The following is an 18,621-nucleotide window of genomic DNA, read 5'->3' as shown; positions in this document are numbered from 1 at the left end:
GAGGAGGGAAAGGGAAGGAATGAAGGAGATGAGGAAGGAGGAGAGGAAGGCATGGAGAGAAGGAAGAAAGGAGGGAGGAAGGAAGGAAGAAGGGGAGGACAAGGAAAGAAGGGATGAAGAATGAGGAAGTAGGGTAAGGGAGAAAAGAAGGGAAAAGAGAAAGGGAAGGAAGGAAAGTAGGAAAGAATGAAAATAAAAATGAGGAAGGGAGGTAAAGAAGAAGAGGAAAGGGATGAGAGAAGGTAAGGAGAGGGATGAAGGAAAGAAGGAGGAAAGAAAGAAAGAAAGAGAAAAAAAAGGAATGACTTCTGACTTCCTTTGCAACAGAGAGAAATCAATAGCAAAATCCACGCCTCTCTTCCTCCGAGGTCAACCTTCCTCCTTCCTCCTCTCCCCTAATTCCCTCTCGGCCATTCCACCCCAAATATTCCAGACGTCCCCTCTTCCAGCCAGGTGACACCCCCCCCCCCAAGAGGGGCTTCTCCACGGTCATGAAACGAGTCCTGGCCCTGAAGGTGACTGAAGGCGAGGGGGATGCCAAGGAAACCACCTTCCTTTGTTCTCAGCTGATCTGCCGCCACTCCAGCTCCGAAGGGTGAAACCCCATCCCCCCTGGAGGATCTGCTTTCCTCCGGAGACCCATCCTCCACTGCGTGAGACACCGAGGCCCATCAATAGCCAGCAAACTGAGCCAAAGTGAACATTCTCTGGAAAGTGCTTGGAGGGAGGGAGACCAAAGGAGAGAAGGAAGGGAGGGAGGGAGGGAGAAAGAGGGAAGAGGAAAGAAGGGAAAGAAGGAAGGAAGGCAGATGAGGGGCAGGAAGGAAGGAACAAGACAAGGGGGTAGGAAGGAAAGTGGGAAGAAAGGAAAGGAAGAGGGGGGAAAAGTAAAGGAAGGTAGGAAGGAGAAATGAAAGAAAAAAGAATTAAGGAAGGTGAGGAGGAGAAAGAAGAAAATAGGAAGGAGAGCAGGAAGTAAGGAAGGAAGAAGAGGAAGGAAGTGTGGGTGGGAGGGAGGAAAAAAGGAAAGAAAGGAGGGAAGGAAGGAAGGAGAAGGAGGGAGAGAGGAGAGAAAAAAGAGAAGGAAGGTGGAAGGGAAGGGAAGGAGGGAAGGAAGGAGAAGGAGGGAGAGAGAGAAAAAAGAGAAGGAAGGTGGGAGGGAAGGAAGGAAAGAAGGAAGGAAAAAGGAAAGAAAGGAGGGAAGGAAGGAGCAGGAGGGAGAGAGAGGAGAGGAAAGAAGAGAAGAAAGGTGGGAGGGAAGGAAGGAAAAAAGGAAAGAAAGGAGGGAAGGAAGGAGCAGGAGGGAGAGAGAGGAGAGGAAAGAAGAGAAGAAAGGTGGGAGGGAAGGAAGGAAAGAAGGAAGGAAAGAAAGGAAAGAAAGGAGGGAAGGAAGGAAGGAAAGGAGAGGGAGAGAGAGGGGGTGAGAAAAGAAGAGAAGAAAAGAAAGTGGGAGGGAAGGAAGGAGAAAAGGAAGGAAGGAAAAAGGAGAGAAAGGAGGGAAGGAAGGAGAATAGGAGAGAAGAAAGGTGGGAGGGAAGGAAGGGAAAAAGGAAAGAAAAGAGGGAAAGAAGGAAAGGAAGGAGAGGGAGAGAGAGGGGGGTGAGAAGAGAAGAAAGTGGGAGGGAAGAAAGGAGAAAAGGAAGGAAGGAAAAAGGAAATAAAGGAGGGAAGGAAGCAGGAAGGAACAGAAGGGAGGGAGGGAGAGGGAGGAGAGAAGGAAAGGAGGAAGAAGAGAAGAAAAAAAGGAAGGAAGGAAGGAAGGAAGGAAGTGCTGTTTCCTCCCCAACTTTTCCAGAGCTGCCATTCCTAGCCCGACCGTCTGCAGAAGGCACCTTCCAAAAGCCCCATTTCTAGCTCCAAACCTTCTGACTTTCCTCCAAGCGAGGTCCATCCATCCCCCCCTTCCTAGCCCCCTCGTTTTTTCAGCTCCTACCCAAAACCACAGAACCAGGTGGGCATCAATAACCTTGGAGCCCCCTTTCAGAGCCAGGGGGCCTTTAACGGGGCCAGGAGAAGCAAGAGCCCAGAAGGTTCAAGATCAGGTTCAAAAAGCTCCCCGTGAAACCACCTCAAGGATGGGAATAAATGCTGGAACAACCAGCTTAGAAAAAATTTAAACAGAGTTGGTTTTTAAAATAAATAAATAAATAAATAAATAAATAAAAGATCTGCCAAATGAGCCGACGGGGATCTTAAGGTCTAGAAACTTGACTGGGAAATGCTGGTTTCCTGCTTCGACAGGACGGGCATCTAACGTGAAGGGGAAAGATGGAACACACACACACACACACGCTTAAGCTTAAGCCATGATGACAGCTGGCAACCTGGTTATAGGCAGAAGAGCAGGGCAATGGTGGCCTCATTAACAGTCGTTCCTCCGCCTTGAAACACACACGGATAAACACAACCCCTCCGCCAACACAAACACACACATACACACAAAATGCTTGGCCTTCTGCAGAGAGAAAGACCCAGCCGTGTGCACACACACACACACACACAACAGTGTGCAAACTTCAGCAATGCTGATTTTAAAGTTTTGCACCCTGCCACAACCCTATTAACTACATCGCTCAAAAAATAAAGGGAACCCTTAAACAACACAATATAACTCCAAGTCAATCAAACTTCTGTGAAATCACACTGTCCACTTAGGGAGCAAACACTGACCGACCATCCATTCCAGAACAAAGTATTCAGTGGGAATATTTCATTCATTCAGATCTATGTGAAGAGTGAGGAAGAGAGGTATAACTCTCTGGGCTTTTTTGAAGCCCCCTCCCCCAGACAGTTGAAGCCCCTCGACTCTATTGTTCAGCCTCCTTTTCAACGGGGGGGGGGGGGGGGATACCGCCCACGTCTGTCAACCCACTCCGTTCAACTCGCCCTCCCAACTCTCCCATGGGAAAAAGATTAAAATCACCGAAGAACGTACTATCTCTTGGCTGGGAAGACGGAGCCCCGAAGATCCCTGCAAAACCCTCTTTGCCCATCCCTGGAGAACTTCTGCCGGCCTCCTCCGCAGGGTTGACGGTCCCGCTAAGTTGGGCATGGCTCTCTTTGGCGGCTGCCACTTCTGGTTCCGCTTTTTTCTGACCGCTCGTCTCGGGAATCAGCGCCAGTTTAGGATGGAACGAGATGGGGCTGCCCAGTTCCCTCTTGACGGTGGTGTCCGTCTGGTCCCTCTTCTTTTCTTCCTCCTCCTCCTCTTCCTCCGTGGGGAGGAGAGGCTCCCTCACAATGGGGCAGAGAGGGGCGGCATTGACCAGCCCGGGATGGTGGGGAGGGGTCTGCTCTTCGGAAACGGTGGCCGATCTTTTCATCGGTGCGCTTAGCTTGCGAGGCGCGACGCTCTGGGGAAGGTGGCTCAGCGGGGACTCCCGCTCCGGAACGTTGACCGGCTCGGGGTATTTGTCCACCAGGTTGAGGGCGGGGGGGGACGGACAAGTGGGAGCACTCCGACATGGCGCGGCGCATCGCCTTCCGCTGGGTGCCCCCCCGGCTGAGGAAGCCGCCGTCGGGGGCCGAGTCCAGCTCCATCAAAAACCTCCCGTCTTCTGTCTTGGGGAGAGAGCCAAACAGGCGGCTGCCCTTCCCATCCTCCTGAGCCAGCTCGACCGTCGTCATTGGTGGTCCGAGTTTCGGCGGCGCAGAGTTGAAACTGCTTAGGGGCGAGCCTTCCTTGAGGAGATCCACTGGACTGTGGGCGCCGTTCTTCGACCCAGCGGCTTCAGACAAAACCGGGTTGAACGAAGTGGGAATCCACGCCTGGATCTCTGGTTCCATCAAACGATTCGGGGGATCTTTCGGCATCTCCGGACGACCTTTGTCGTCAACCGACTTCGACCCAGCTGCTTTCTCCTGATCGGTGATTCCTCTGTTGGGTTCCGGCATTGGAGAACCCTTCAGGCATCCAGCCGGCTCGGTTTGCAAGCCGGCCAAACCGAGAATGCCCAGATTCTCTCCGGAATGGCTCTTCTCGGACTCCTGCATCCACTTCTCAAGGTGACCCGAGGCTGCCTGGCATGGCTTGCCCGGCGCCTCGGTTTCCCTTTTGTCCGAGATGGTTTTGAGGTCCTTCTCAAGCTTCCCTTCGAAAAAACACAGCTTATCCTCATCGGTGAAGCCGGAGTTTTTCCCCAGCCCGTCCTGGCGCGGACTCGCTGGGTGGACGTGCAGCCCGATTTCACTCAGCTTACCTTCCGTCCGCTGCCATTCGAAGGCGGCAGGGCCAAATTCTTTCGGCATGCCCTTACAGGCAAAGGCGTCCTGGAAGCCGTCGGCGTTGGTGTTTTTGCACAGCTGGCTGTATTCGGCCAGCGGTGCAGGGGACTGGTTCGAGAGCGACATCGCAGCTTGCCTGCTTTGCCTCGCTACTCCTCGCCTCTCTCCGAGCCGGAACGCCACCCAGCTCGGGCTGGCGGGCGCTGTGATGTGGTGACGACACGCCAGGCCCCCCTGTGTTCGCCTTGCAGCAAGCGATCCTTCATGCTATCGCCGCTCTCGTTGGAAACGAGCATTTGCACAAAAACGAACATTTTTAAAACTCGGGTTGCGGGAGGGGGGGGGGAGATCTCTCCCGTAGCCGTACGGGGAAACGGTGCGTGTCAAAGGGCTATTATTATTTATTTATTTTAATACCGGGGTTGAGGAAGAAGGGAGGGCGAGCGCAGGGTTTAACGCCCCAGGTAGGCGACAACAACACGAGGACTTTGAAATGCCCATTTTTCTTTTCTCTTTCAACCCCCTGGACCTCTCCTCCGCGCATCGCTGTTATGTTCCCTCTTTTGTGTAGCCGCGAACAAAAGGCGCCATTCAGAGGGAAAAATAAACCCGCTCAAAGGAAAGCCCCGACTTAAATGAAGATTTCACGCCTGATGTTAAACAGAAGAGCCCCACTGAAAGGGAGTTGTGTTTTGCTCGGTCAGCTACGAGAGTGGCACAAACAAATAGCCCATCACAACAATCGGGGCACCATTCTTTTTGCAAAAGGGGGGGGGACTCTGGAGGGAAGGATGGAGTTTGTGACAGATGGTGCCGCCCGTCTGTCCTTCCGCTACATTCAACGGCTGTACATAGGGGGGAAGAAACACCCCCCCCGGCCCCCACGAGCAGTTGTAGGGAGTCAGGGGGGAAGGAGGGGATACCTCAGGTAGTCCTCGACTTACAACTTTTAGTTTAGCGATTGTTCTGAGTTAAAACGGCCCTGGGAAAAGTGGTCCTCGCACTTACGACTGTCGTAACCCGATAAAAAATTCCAGCACTTGGCAACGGGGGGGGGGGGGAAGGGTGTTTACAAATGTTGCTGCGTCCTTTGTGTCATGTGACTCTCAGTTATGACCTCTCTCTTTTTGGCAAAAGGTTTTTTTCCCCACATTCCACATCAATACATATATCATAATATCAAGTATTAAATATATATTATCCATTACTATCCAATAAACAAATGTAATAATCTTCCACGTGTCATTACCAGGTTGCTCGTATGTTTCCACATATCATATCATGTCATTCCTCTCTCTCGTTTCTATTCCTTCTTCCTACTTCTCCTTTCTCTAACTTTTTCCTCCTCCTTCTCTTCTTCCTTCCTTCCTTCACTCTTCCTTCTCTCCTAGTTGCGACCTTCTCAAAGTTAATATGGGGACTCGCTTAACGACCGCACGATTTGCTTAACGACCACAGGAATCTAGATTTGCTTAGCAACAAGAATGGCAAGGGAAGGTCATAATATGAGGCACAACTCCTCACTTAAAGACCTCCATGCTCAGCAAGGGAAATTCTGGTCTCTCTGTGGTGGTCGGAAATCGAGGACCAGCTGGCAGAGGAGAATGAGGAGGGACATTAACGCTTTCGTCCAGGTTCCACTCGGGGTCAAAACACGGGCAGTTCTCGACTTACAACCCCCTTTGCCTCCCCACTCCCAGTGGTTAGGTGATCAAAATCGGTCTGCTAGGCCAGTGTTTCCCAACCTTGGCCACTTGAAGATATCTGGACTTCAACTCCCAGAATTCCCCAGCCAGCATTCGCTGGCTGGGGAATTCTGGGAGTTGAAGTCCATATATCTTCAAGTGGCCAAGGTTGGGAAACACAGTGCTAGGCAATAAGTTTCTATTTAGTGTCCCCGCGAGTTACGTAACTGTCATTAGTGACCAGCCCAGCCCTAAATCAATGACCGAATGACCGGCTCCATGACCATCAGAGAGTTGCTTAAGAACCATGGAGGGGGAAGGTTGTGATGCACTTAACGACCACATACTTTAGCGACCAAACTCCATGGTCATAAGTCGGGGACTTTCTGCTTTTGACATTTTAGAGGCGGTATACCACCCACTCCACCCCCTTTATAAATAACACACGCACACACACACACACGCCTGGTCCTTGTCACAGGAATCTCCCCTTTGTTTCTTTGTCGCCAGGCGCCTCGTGCCTGGATTTAATTGCCTTTGAAGCCGGAAAGCCCATCTCAACGCTGCTGTTTAAATAGGGGTTGGGTGGATGGAAGAAGGGAAGGGAGAGTGCGGCAGCGCGCGCACACACACACACACAATGCCTGCCGCACTCACAACGCCTGGCAGGTTTGTTTATAGGGAGCTATTTTTATCCCGCCAATGTGGAAAAGCAGCCAGCCGCGCGGGAGAGATAGCGCGGGCATCAAGAGCCGGGTGCGGGGAAAGAGCGCACAAAGAGCTTCAGAAGTGTGAAGTTGCGTATTCCTTTATACACAATGGTCTCTCTTTCTCACACACACACATAGCACCGGCGTTCCCACCCGAGATAATTCTCCCGTGGGATTCCAGGCTCAGATTAGGTGCAAACTAGCTTCCCGACTGAGCGGGTTGTGCTGTTTGCCGCAGAGGAGCCTGGGTATTCCTCAAATTACGGCCACAACCAAGCCCACGCAGTTGCTAAGCGAGAAGGCTGTTCCCTGAGCTTTGACCCACTTTACGACCTTGCTTGCTAACGTTGTTAAGCGAATCACGGCGGTTGTTCAATCGGCTGCATTGGCGGGTGAGCAAAGGCGGCTTTCCCCATTTCCGATGGTCGTAAAATGGGACCTGCCACCGTCATAAATACGAGTTGTGGGTCAAGCGTCTGAATTTTGATTGCGGGACCCTTGACGGTTGTATGTGTGAGGAGCAGTCCTAAGTCCCTTGGCTCGGGGCCTTGGAGCAGCCGCTAAATGGGAATGGTCATAAATTGAGGATTACGTGTGCATGTATGCAATGGGGCAGTCACGTGACCGCCCTGGCAAATACACGCCGGTGCCCGGTTTTGATCATGCAACTCGAGATTTGTATGACGGTCATAAGTGTGAGGACTCACTGTAAATCTCTTTTTTTTTTGTCAGGGCTATTGAAACTTTGGAAATTAAATCAAGTCAAAAGTGTTGCGAAAGTCGTAGATATGAAAAACGCTTGTAGGTAACTTTTTTACAGTGATGGCGTACGGTCACTAAATGAAACATTGTAAGTTGAGGACTACCTGCAAAGAGAAGTCTAGGATGGAGCGAGTCAAAAGCAGGCAGAGGAGTGGAATACACACAAGGGTCTAGATATATGAGCTGGGGGGGGGGGCTGCAGTGTTTAAGAGTGCAGCACTGCAGGCTACTCCAGCTGACCGCTAGCTACAGTTCATTGGTTCAAATCTCACCACCGGCTCCAGATTGACTCAAGCGGTATATAAGTCTAAGTGCTATTGTTATATCTATCTGTCCGTCTGTCCATCCGTCCATCCGTCCATCCATCTCTCTCTCTCTATCTCTCTATCCGTCTGTCTGTCTATCTATCTATCCATCCATCTCTCTGTCTGTCTGCCCATCTGTCTGTCTGTCTGTCTACCTCCGTCAGTCCGTCTGTCCTATCTATCTATCCATCCATCTATCCATCTCTCTCTGTCTGTCTGTCTGTCTGTCTATCCATCCATCCGTCCGTCCGTCCGTCCGTCCGTCCGTCCCTCTCTCTCTCTCTCTCTAATCTATCTATCTATCTATCTATCTATCTATCTATCTATCTATCTATCTATCTATCTATCTATCTATTCATCCATCTCTCTCTCTCTGTCTATCTGCAGAACTGCAGGCTCCTTCATCTAACTGCTAGCTGTAGTTCAGCAGTTCAAATCTCACCACCAGCTCAAGGTTGACTCAGCCTTCCCTCCTTCCCAGCTGGGTCAAATGGGGACCCAGATTGTTGGGGGCAAGAGGCCGATTCTGTCAACCACTTAGAGAGGAGTGTAAAAGCACGATGGAGCAGTATATAAGTCTAAAGAGCCAGGGCTATTGGATAATCATTTGTCTGAAACAATATAGGGCTTCCTGCCTAAATCAGGGGGTTGGGCTGGAACAGTGTTTCCCAACCTTGGCAACATGAAGATATTTGGACTTCAACTCCCAGAATTCCCCAGCCAGCATCTGCTGGCTGGGGAATTCTGGGAGTTGAAGTCCAAATATCTTCAAGTTGCCAAGGTTGGGAAACACTGGACTAGAAGACCTCCAAGGTCCCTTCCAACTCTTGTTATTCTATTCCGTTCTGTTCTATTTTTATTTGATTTTATTTATCTTGATTTGCGATTAGTTATAAAGTGGTGATCGTGCCTCCTTCCTCCTTCCTCCCCCTAACAACAACCCTGCGAGGTGGCATGGACTGAAAGAGAAGCAACTGAGTCACCAAGGTTGCTTTCGTGGCTTAGGTAGAACTAGAACTCACAACAACTAGACCAAAACGGATGCATAAAGTTCTAGAGGACTTCTAAGGCCTTCAGAGTTTGAACCCCACTCCCTGTGGGCCTTGGGGTTGTGGATAATGGGCTTGGCGGACCCTCAAACTCATCTCGGACCAACCACGGCTTCAACACACCGGCACCTTCTGTTACCAGTTGCTGCTTCCCACCCACGGCAGATTGCAAAGTTTCTATTTTGGTTCCCTTCTTCAAACTGCAACACACACACACACAACACCAGAAAGGTCTGTGCACCCGTTTCCAAGACAACCGCACCTTGGAGGATCTCTTTGCAGGTCCACCCAAGTCCACGTGAGAATGAGTTGGTGGCTGCACCACCACGTGAGTCCACCAGAAGAATGCTAACGGATAAAACTTTAGGGAGGAGGGGGGGAAAGTTTGCGTTGTGGGTCTTGACTTCACAACCGCACTCCCAAGCTTGGACAATCTTCACAAGGGGGGAAGGATGTCAACATAGAAACATAGAAGATTGACGGCAGAAAAAGACCTCATGGTCCATCTAGTCTGCCCTTATACTATTTCCTGTATTTTATCTTAGGATGGATCTATGTTTATCCCAGGCATGTTTACATTCAGTCACTGTGGATTTATCTACCACGTCTGCTGGAAGTTTGTTCCAAGCATCTACTACTCTTTCAGTGAAATAATATTTTCTCACGTTGCTTCTGATCTTCCCCCCAATTAACTTCAGATTGTGTCAATGGTACCAACCGGGGTGAATGAGATGGTTGCATGTGTTTGAGGTTGGAGAGTCACCTTCCCAGAGATTAGGATTATCAACCCTAACCTTGGCAGCCTGAAGATGAGCGGACGTCAACTCCCAGAATCCCACACACACACATTTTTACTGATCCCTACAACAAAGCTACCCAGGTATGGCTGCCCACGCCCAGCCTTGAACCCTACAGGATTGTTCCTCAGCCCTGGCAGCTTTAAAATGGGTGGACTTCGATTCCCAGAATCCTCCAGTCGGCGCGGTTTAAGAGGGATGGACTTCGACTCCCAGAATCCACCACCAACATCCTTTAAGAGGGATGGACTTCAACTCCCAGAATCCACCACCAACATCCTTTAAGAGGGGTGGACTTCAATTCCCAGAATCCCCTAGCCAGCATCCTCTGCTGCACGAATCCCAGCGACCAGTTAGGTCCCACAGAGTGGGTCTTCTCCGGGTCCCGTCAACTAAACAATGTCGTTTGGCGGGGCCCAGGCGAACAGCCTTCTCTGTGGCGGCCCCGGCCCTCTGGAACCAACTCTCCCCAAACTCTCCCCAGAGATTAGAATTACCCCCACCCTCCTCGCCTTTCATAAGCTCCTCAAAACCCACCTCTGCCGTCAGGCGTGGGGGAACTGAGATACTCTTTCCCCCTAGGCCTTTACAATTTATGCATGATATGTTTGCTTGTAGGTATGATTGGTTTTAAAATAAGGGTTTTTTAGTTGTTTTAGTATTGGATTTACATGCTGTTTTTATTATTGTTGTTAGCCGCCCCGAGTCTACGGAGAGGGGCGGCATACAAATCCAATAAATAAATAATAAATAAATAATAAGAGAGACGGACTTCAATTCCCAGAATCCCCTAGCCAGAGTCCTTTAAAAGGGATGGACTTCAACTCCCAGAATCCCCTAGCCAGCAGGGAATTCTGGGTGTGGAAGTCCAAAAGTCCAAATTGTGTTACCCAGGGCAAACATTGTGCATATTGTGACCATGTCTGCTCCAACACCAGTTCCTAACTGGGAGCTGGAACCAGTAGATCCCAACCTCCCATCTTTTTTATCTTGAGTGTGCTCAACAACATATAGTCCTCAGATTACAACAGTCCACTTAGTGACTGTTCGAAGTGACAACGGCACCGAGGAAAGGGACTGGGGTCCATTTTTCACCCTTATGACCAGCGGCAGCCTCCTGTGGGATACCCACCCCCCTGGCAACGAGACTGACCGAAGGGATGCTCTTAACAATGGGGGTAAGAAAGAGGTCATCTAATGAGGCTGACGGATGCTTCGTTTAACGACGGAAATTGTGGTCGCAAGTTGAGGACTGCCTGTTCAACACTGCGCAAGGAAACAGGACGGTGCCGTTTTGGACACCGTTGTCTTAAAACATTTTTGTTGTTGTTGTTTTTACTTTTGATACCTTCCTTCCCCATGCACACAAACTCACAAAGACTCACAACTCCGAGGAGCAATTGCGTGCAGAAAACACAACTTGTCCCCACCCCCCACCAAAAGGCGGCCAAATTTCGGGGGTTGCGACCGATGTCAAAGAGGTGACAAATTCCTGCAAGTTCCTTCCATGCAAGCTAATGTTAAAAGAGGTGTTGTTGGATGGGCTGCGCAAACACACACGGAACAAACACATGCTTCGCTTAGTGACTCAGACCTAAGTTTTTCTGTAAAGTGGCACCTTGACCACAACTCATTCAATAAGAATCGGGAGTCTCCTGGGGTTGAAAAAGGAGGAGGAGATGGCCCAAACCAGGCCAGGTGGACAACGTCAAACATCTCCAGATGTTTGGAGGCCACGATGGAAGGAGAAACTCATGGACTGGTGAGATTATGGACCTCTGGCTCCCAGAATGTTTGGATTCAAGGGGAAACCCACAACCAGTAGTCAGGTTCCTACCAGAATGGGGGGGGAGGGGGCACGAAGGGGAGACACCGTACCAGTAGCGGAAATGGAGCGATGCGCGCAACTCTGGGTGACTGACATCCTCCCCCCCCCCCCCCCCCCCCCCCAACCTACCCACAACCTACTTCAAGGTTGGATCGTGGAATTTTCTGATTCACTACCATGACTCCTGCTACAGAAGGTAGATGCTCCTCCGAATCCATTTGGGGTTTTCGGTTGGAAACATATGGAATGGAGTGGAATGGAATGGAACAGAACAGAATGGAAGGAGAGGAGAGGAGAGGAGAGAGGAATAGAATGGGATAGAAGAGAAGAGGAGAGGAGGAGAGGGGGGAGGGGAAGGGAGGAAAGGAGGGAAGGAAGAAGGAAGGAAATAAAAGGAAGGAAGGAGAGGGAGGGAAGGAAGGAGGGAGAGAGGAATAGAATGGAATAGAAGATAAGAGGAGGGGAGGGAGGAGGGGAGGGGAAGGGAGGAAAGGAGGGAAGGAAGGAAAGAAAAGGAAGGAAGGAGAGGGAGGGAGAGAGGAGAGGAATAGAATGGAATGGAATAGAGAGAAGAAAAAAGAAGAGAAGGGAAGAGAAGAGGCAAAGAGAAGGTGGGAAGGAAGAAAGAATGGAAGGAAGGAAGAAAAAAGGAAGGAAAGGAGGGAAGGAAGAAGGAAAGAAAAGGAAGGAGAGGGAGGGAGGAAGGGAGGAAAAGAAGAGAAGAATAGAATGGAATAGAAGAGAGGGAGAAAAGAAGAGAAGAGAGGAGAGAGGAATGGAATAGAATAGAATGGAGGAGAGGAGAGGGGAGGAGGGTGGAATAGAATGGAACAGAATATAGAAGAATGGAATGGAATGGAATTCTTTATTGGCCAAGTGTGACCACTCTACCCTAAAAGGACAGGATGAAGGCAGATTCCAAGTTACGTTGCTAAGAGTCAACGGTGGAACCCAGTTATCTCAAGAGTCTTTGGCCTTCTAGACTCCCTGGAAGGTATCTGCTGTCTGAGGAGGTTCCTCCACTAGAGGGCCTACAGCCCCAGCAAGCTCTTGCCACCCCCCAGGTTCCTTCCCTCCAGGGGTGTTCAAGATTAGTGACCACAAAACACACACACACACACAAGGCTCAGAAGCGCGCGCACAGACGTACACAGAGAAGCTTCAGGGCCTCAGCTGCCAAGGCCAGTTCCAGGATGGGGCCCGTTAGGCACGGTGACACAAAGCAAGACAGCCCGGAACGCGGCCATGCCAACGAAGTTAGGTGCTCGTGCCAACGCAACCAACACGGGAGCCCATTCTCACACGCCCAAGCTGGATGGAGGATGCACGAAGCAAGCGCGCACGCACAGACCTTTGTCTCGCCTGGGGAGGAGTGGGACGGCGGGTTTGAGAGGTCTTCTCCGGCCTTGTTCAGGAGCTCCATCCTTCGGGGTAGACAGAGGAGGAGGAGGAGGAGGAGGAAGAAGGCCTCTTGACTTGGTGGGTCTCATGTAGCCTTTCATCGGCGGAGGAGCTTTGGCCCGGCCTGCTTTCTTGGTCTCGCCCAGCGGCCCACGGTCCTCATGATCAATGACCACTGGAAAAGTGGACGTTTGTGGTTCTCCGGCTTCCGTCGGCGCATCTTGCGCTTCTCCAAGTTGTCCTTCCTCCTCCTTGCTGGTTGGTTGGAGGAGAAGGCCTATCTCGCACAGGTTCTTGTCGCCTGGCGCCAGACGATCGGCAGGCAGCCCACGTCCTCCCGCTTCCTCCAGCAGGATGTCCTTCTTGGGGACCTTATCTGTCCTTGCCTTGCTTCCTGAACTGTCTAGACACTTCGCTTCAGCTCCTCTTCTATCTTCTCCTAACACTCCCAGCTCTGACGTTCCACTGCCGAAGAGGACAGTTGTTGGAGTTTGAAGAGTCAACGCTTCCGTCTTGGGTTCCTCAAGAGTTTGGGTTTCCAGAGGGAGGACACTACCGTCAACCACCAGCTCAGGAGTCATCTTTAGCTTCTCCGCCACCATTTCTGGCGGACCGAGTCCTTGTCTTTCGCCCCCAAGGTCTGTCCCTCCACTTTGCGTTCCAGTTTTGAAGAGACGGTCTGCCGGGCTCCGCTTGTGCTTCTTCCTCTTCTCCCTGATGTCATCTCCAGCTTTCATGATGAGGGAAGCTTCCGCCTCTTGGCCTTCAAGCCTTGCCAGGTTCTCCTGTAATTCCTCCAGCATCGCTTGCTCCTCTGGCGTCTTGGCGCCTGGCAGGAATTTGGGGAGGAAAAACGGCTCTTGGCTTGCCTCGTTGGCCAACTTGGTGGCATGTTCTAAAAACGGGCAGGTGAGACCTTGGGTTTTGGAGATGGCATTGTCAAGAGGTCCAGCGGGGTCGAAGACATTTGTAAGGTCCTCTTCCCAATGAAGTTGGTGCCCGGAAGGGAAGTTCTTGATATTTCTGTTTTCATCTACAATCTCTGTTTCTCCAACACCGAAGCTCAGCCCACCAATACTATGACGTTCTTCATGCTTGGCGTCTTCCTTGGTTGGTTGGGCCATCACAGGTTCTTGAAGGACCATGATAGTCTTCTTACTTTTCTTCTCGCCTCTCTTCTTTTCCGGTTTTCCAAGCAGGGTTTGAAGATTTGGCAGATCAGGGACCTCATCTCTTTTCTCACTGGAAGTTGTGGACGCCTTCCTCTCATCTTCTAAGACAGTCCTGTTGTCCGACCTGCCCAGCAAATCGATGGGTTGTTCCAAAGTAGGCATGTCTTGTCTACTGTTCCCTTTCTCTTGTTCTCCAAAAGTTCCCTCAACAAAGAGCTTTGCAGGAACCTGGCCTGTAGGTTCCGGATGCTTGAGGAGATGTTCTGATGTCTCTTCCTTGGTGTCAACACAGGTGAGGACCTCCTCAATCTTAACTCCTTGGTGGTGTTCTACCTTCATCTCCAAGACCTTAGGAACTTGGAGACTTCGCCCATCAGTCTCGTGTTTCTGAATTCCTTCCAGGAGTTGAGGGAGGAAAACATCTGGCTTGGGGGGACCATCTCCAGCTTCGTCTCGTCTAGCTTCCTGCCCCTTAGGTGGCGTTTCTTCGGTTTGAAGGACATCTGCTGTCTTAGTGACGTCAGTTTTCTCCTCCAAAGTAGAGAGCTGTCCACAGCCAACTTTCTTCTCCCTGTTTCCTCCTGTTGTTTCCAGCGGTTTTTCAGCAGGGATTTGTGCTTGGGTGGCACCTGGAAGTTCTAGCCTTTCATTCTTCTTCACCTCCAAAGAGCCTTCGTTCATTGAATCATTTCTCTTTGGGGACACAAGCCCGTCCGACATCTTCTCCTGTGGTGGTTCCCTTGAGGAGCCTCTGTGAGCCACCTTGCTTTTCCCATTGCTGCCTCTCTTCTTGGTTTTGCTGGTGGTGGTCCACGGGAAGGCGAGATCTCCTCCAGGAGAGCTGGCCAAAGCAGGTCCCTTGTTTTGATTCAGTCCACCCATTTCCTGGCCTTGGACGGTTGTCACCTTGAGAATTTGGTCTTCCGTCTGCTTCCCAGGGGCCTCCAGGATGAAAGGATACGCTGACGGAGGAAGGTCAACCCCTTGAGAAGGTCGAGCTGGAGAACCTTTGATGTTTTCACTCAAGGTGACGGAAGGAGGCGCTGGCTGCTTCATGCCGTCTGTAGCACTATCCAACTGCTGGCTGGTAGCTAAGACAGTAATCCCTTCTTTGGGTTCATCCACTCTCTGTTGGGTTGGGTCAAACATCTCGTGGTCTTCTACAGTAGAGAAAAATGGTTGCCTGAAGAAGCTTTTTTCCTCACTTCTCTTGCTCTTCCCCATGCTAGATCTCTTCTTCGGCTTCTCTCTCACCCCTAGAGAGGTGGAAAAATTCTCTTCTGGGTTCCTGACTGTCCAACCGATTTCGCCCAGGCCTTCAATGTCTACCGCCGTTGATGCTTTGCTCAAGCCAATGTGGTCCTCCAGCTCTGGCACATGCTTTGCTTTCTTGCTTTTCCCATCACTGCCTCTTTTCTTGGGTTGGTCGGGTTTCAACCTGCGACCGTCCGGATGTTCTGGAGGGTGGACAACGAGGTCTTCCGTTGGGCTGGCGGAAAACACTGGGCCGCCACCAAGGATCTCGGCAGCAAACAAAGGTTGGGTTGGATCTGGCTTGGTTTCCACCATGAATGGAGCTTTGGCAGAACTGAAATCAGATCTTTCATCTTGTGGTCTTTCTTTGGGGGTCTCGGAGGCATCCGTGCTTTCTTTTCTGTCTTTATGAAGAGAAGAAATCCCTTCTTGGGTTGGCTTGCCCAGCTTTGTGTCAGTAGGACGACTCACATTGTCCTTGGCCTCCTTCATTAAGACCTTCTCGACTTTATTGGGTGCCTTCACCAACTCTTCTTTCCTTTCAAGGCTTGGAGCAACCTTCTCATGGGCAACCACAGGCTCTGGAGCCTGGACCTCCAACTTCTGGCCCATAACAGAGCAACTATCAGAAGTTGAGGCGTCAACGTTCGAATTCTTTGAAGGCTCCAGCTGTACCCTTTCCCCAAATGGACTCACTTCTTTGGGACCAGGTGGAGAAACTGGACTTCCCTCCTTCTTCTTCTTCTGTTCCTCAAAAGGACTCACTTCTTTGGGACCAGGTGAAGAAACAGGACTTCCCTCCTTCTTCTTCTTCTGTTCCTCAAAGGGACTCACTTCTTTGAGACCAGGTGGAGAAACAGGACTTCCCTCCTTCTTCTTCTTCTGTTCCTCAAAAGAACTCACTTCTTTGAGACCAGGTGGAGAAACAGGACTTCCCTCCTTCTTCTTCTTCTGTTCCTCAAAAGGACTCACTTCTTTGAGACCAGGTGGAGAAACAAGACTTCCTTCCTTCTTCTTCTTCTGTTCCTCAAAAGGACTCACTTCTTTGGGACCAGGTGGAGAAACAGGACTTCCCTCCTTCTTCTTCTTCTGTTCCTCAAAGGGACTCACTTCTTTGAGACCAGTTGGAGAAACAGGACTTCCCTCCTTCTTCTTCTTCTGTTCCTCAAAGGGACTCACTTCTTTGAGACCAGGTGGAGAAACAAGACTTCCTTCCTTCTTCTTCTTCTGTTCCTCAAAAGGACTCACTTCTTTGGGACCAGGTGCAGAAACAGGACTTCCCTCCTTCTTCTTCTTCTGTTCCTCAAAGGGACTCACTTCTTTGAGACCAGGTGGAGAAACAGGACTTCCTTCCTTCTTCTTCTTCTTCTGTTCCTCAAAGGGACTCACTTCTTTGGGAGCAGGTGGAGAAACAAGACTTCCCTCCTTCTTCTTCTTCTGTTCCTCAAAGGGACTCACTTCTTTGGGAGCAGGTGGAGAAACAAGACTTCCCTCCTTCTTCTTCTTCTGTTCCTCAAAGGGACTCACTTCTTTGGGAGAAGGTGGAGAAACAAGACTTCCTTCCTTCTTCTTCTGTTCCTCAAAGGGACTCACTTCTTTGGGACAAGGTGGAGAAACAGGACTTCCTTCCTTCTTCTTCTTCTGTTCCTCAAAGGGACTCACTTCTTTGAGACCAGGTGGAGAAACAGGACTTCCTTCCTTCTTCTTCTTCTGTTCCTCAAAGGGACTCACTTCTTTGAGACCAGTTGGAGAAACAGGACTTCCCTCCTTCTTCTTCTTCTGTTCCTCAAAGGGACTCACTTCTTTGGGAGAAGGTGGAGAAACAGGACTTCCTTCCTTCTTCTTCTTCTGTTCCTCAAAGGGACTCACTTCTTTGAGATCAGGTGGAGAAACAGGACTTCCCTCCTTCTTCTTCTTCTGTTCCTCAAAGGGACTCACTTCTTTGAGACCAGTTGGAGAAACAGGACTTCCCTCCTTCTTCTTCTTCTGTTCCTCAAAGGGACTCACTTCTTTGGGAGAAGGTGGAGAAACAGGACTTCCTCCCTTCTTCTTCTTCTTCTGTTCCTCAAAGGGACTCACTTCTTTGGGAGCAGGTGGAGAAACAAGACTTCCCTCCTTCTTCTTCTTCTGTTCCTCAAAGGGACTCACTTCTTTGGGAGAAGGTGGAGAAACAAGACTTCCTTCCTTCTTCTTCTTCTGTTCCTCAAAGGGACTCACTTCTTTGGGAGCAGGTGGAGAAACAAGACTTCCCTCCTTTTTCTTCTTCTGTTCCACCTGGTGCTTTGGAAACAACTCCTCAGAAAGCTCTTCCTTTGGACTTTTGGGCTGCTGCGGCGAGCTGTCATCCACAAATAATTTGGTGTGACTCAATTCCTCTAGGCTGGTGGGGTCCGGTGAAACTTTGGAAGGTTCTTCAATCTCCACAGGATGCTGATGTTGTTCTCCTTTCCCAAGCCTTTCCTGCCCGAGAACTTCTGCAGAGGCCCACGTGACCTCCTGCAGAACTTTTGGAGGTTCGCCACTGGCCAGAGGGCTTCTGACCTTCTTCGAGTTGCCGTCCCACATTTCCGCGGTTCCCCGTGGCAGTGGCTGCCCTTTCTTCTGCTTCGCTTTCTTCTTCTTCTTCTTCAAGGCGGCCGAGGCGTCGAGGTCCCACCCTTCTTGCTCCCTCAAACCTTCCGTGGCCCCCTTCCTCGGGGGTCTCCTGCTACGGGGAGAGGTCCCGCCGGCAGAGCCGAAGTCGGCCACGAAAAAGGAGTCTCCCCCTTTAGGGCTGTGACTCTTCAGGGCCTGGGAGCCTGCAAGGTGGTCTTCCGGGGTCTCGGCCAGAGTTGTCTGGACAGGTTTCACTCTGCCAAACCTGCGGTGCTCACCGGGTTTGTGAGCGTGTCTTATGTGGGCGGGAGGTCCACCTGGAATACAGGAAGGTCACTGAAGGACAGAAACCCACCACGGACCAAGAAAAACCATGTTCCCAATGTTTACACTGCAGGCAACGTCTACTTAGAGTGGGTCATTTTTAGGGAGGAAAGGGGTTAAATTTCTGCTGACCCCTGCCTAGATCACATGTTAAGGTTTTCTGGACCTCCCCTATCTACTACAATCATCATCATCCTCTTCGTTTAAGGACTCCCATTAATCCCTTGCGTTGGGTTGGAGTCTAGGCCAGGGGTGGGCAAAGTTGGCTCTTCCGTGACTTGTGGACTTCAACTCCCAGAATTCCTGAGCCCATCATGCTAGCACAGGAATTCTGGGAGTTGAAGTTCACAAGTCATAGAAGAACCAACTTCGCCTACCGCCGGCCTAGGCAACTGAATGGGGCCAGCGGAGTGTGTGTTTGTTTGTTTTGTCGAACAAGTATTGGATTGTAGTTTGTATGAGCATAACCTAAGTAGTAAATGATGATAAAAGAAGACAATAGGACAGTAGGATGG

General features: G+C 50.6%; 1 protein-coding gene across 1 annotated transcript in view; it reads right to left on the bottom strand.

Annotated features, from left to right (window-relative positions):
- LOC139153215 (microtubule-associated protein 2-like) overlaps positions 1–18,621 on the bottom strand; it is a 157,849-nt gene that overhangs the window by 47,047 nt on the left and 92,181 nt on the right. Inside the window, exon 12 of the mRNA XM_070726858.1 lies at positions 12,712–18,099. Coding sequence (XP_070582959.1) covers positions 12,712–18,099 — 5,388 coding nt within the window. The remainder of the gene's footprint in view (positions 1–12,711; positions 18,100–18,621) is intronic.

This window comes from Erythrolamprus reginae, chromosome Z (genome assembly GCF_031021105.1).
Source record: "Erythrolamprus reginae isolate rEryReg1 chromosome Z, rEryReg1.hap1, whole genome shotgun sequence".
Classification (NCBI taxonomy): domain Eukaryota; kingdom Metazoa; phylum Chordata; class Lepidosauria; order Squamata; family Dipsadidae; genus Erythrolamprus; species Erythrolamprus reginae.
The sequence above is the reverse complement of the archived record's forward strand: the minus strand, read 5'-3'. Positions and strand labels throughout refer to the sequence as shown.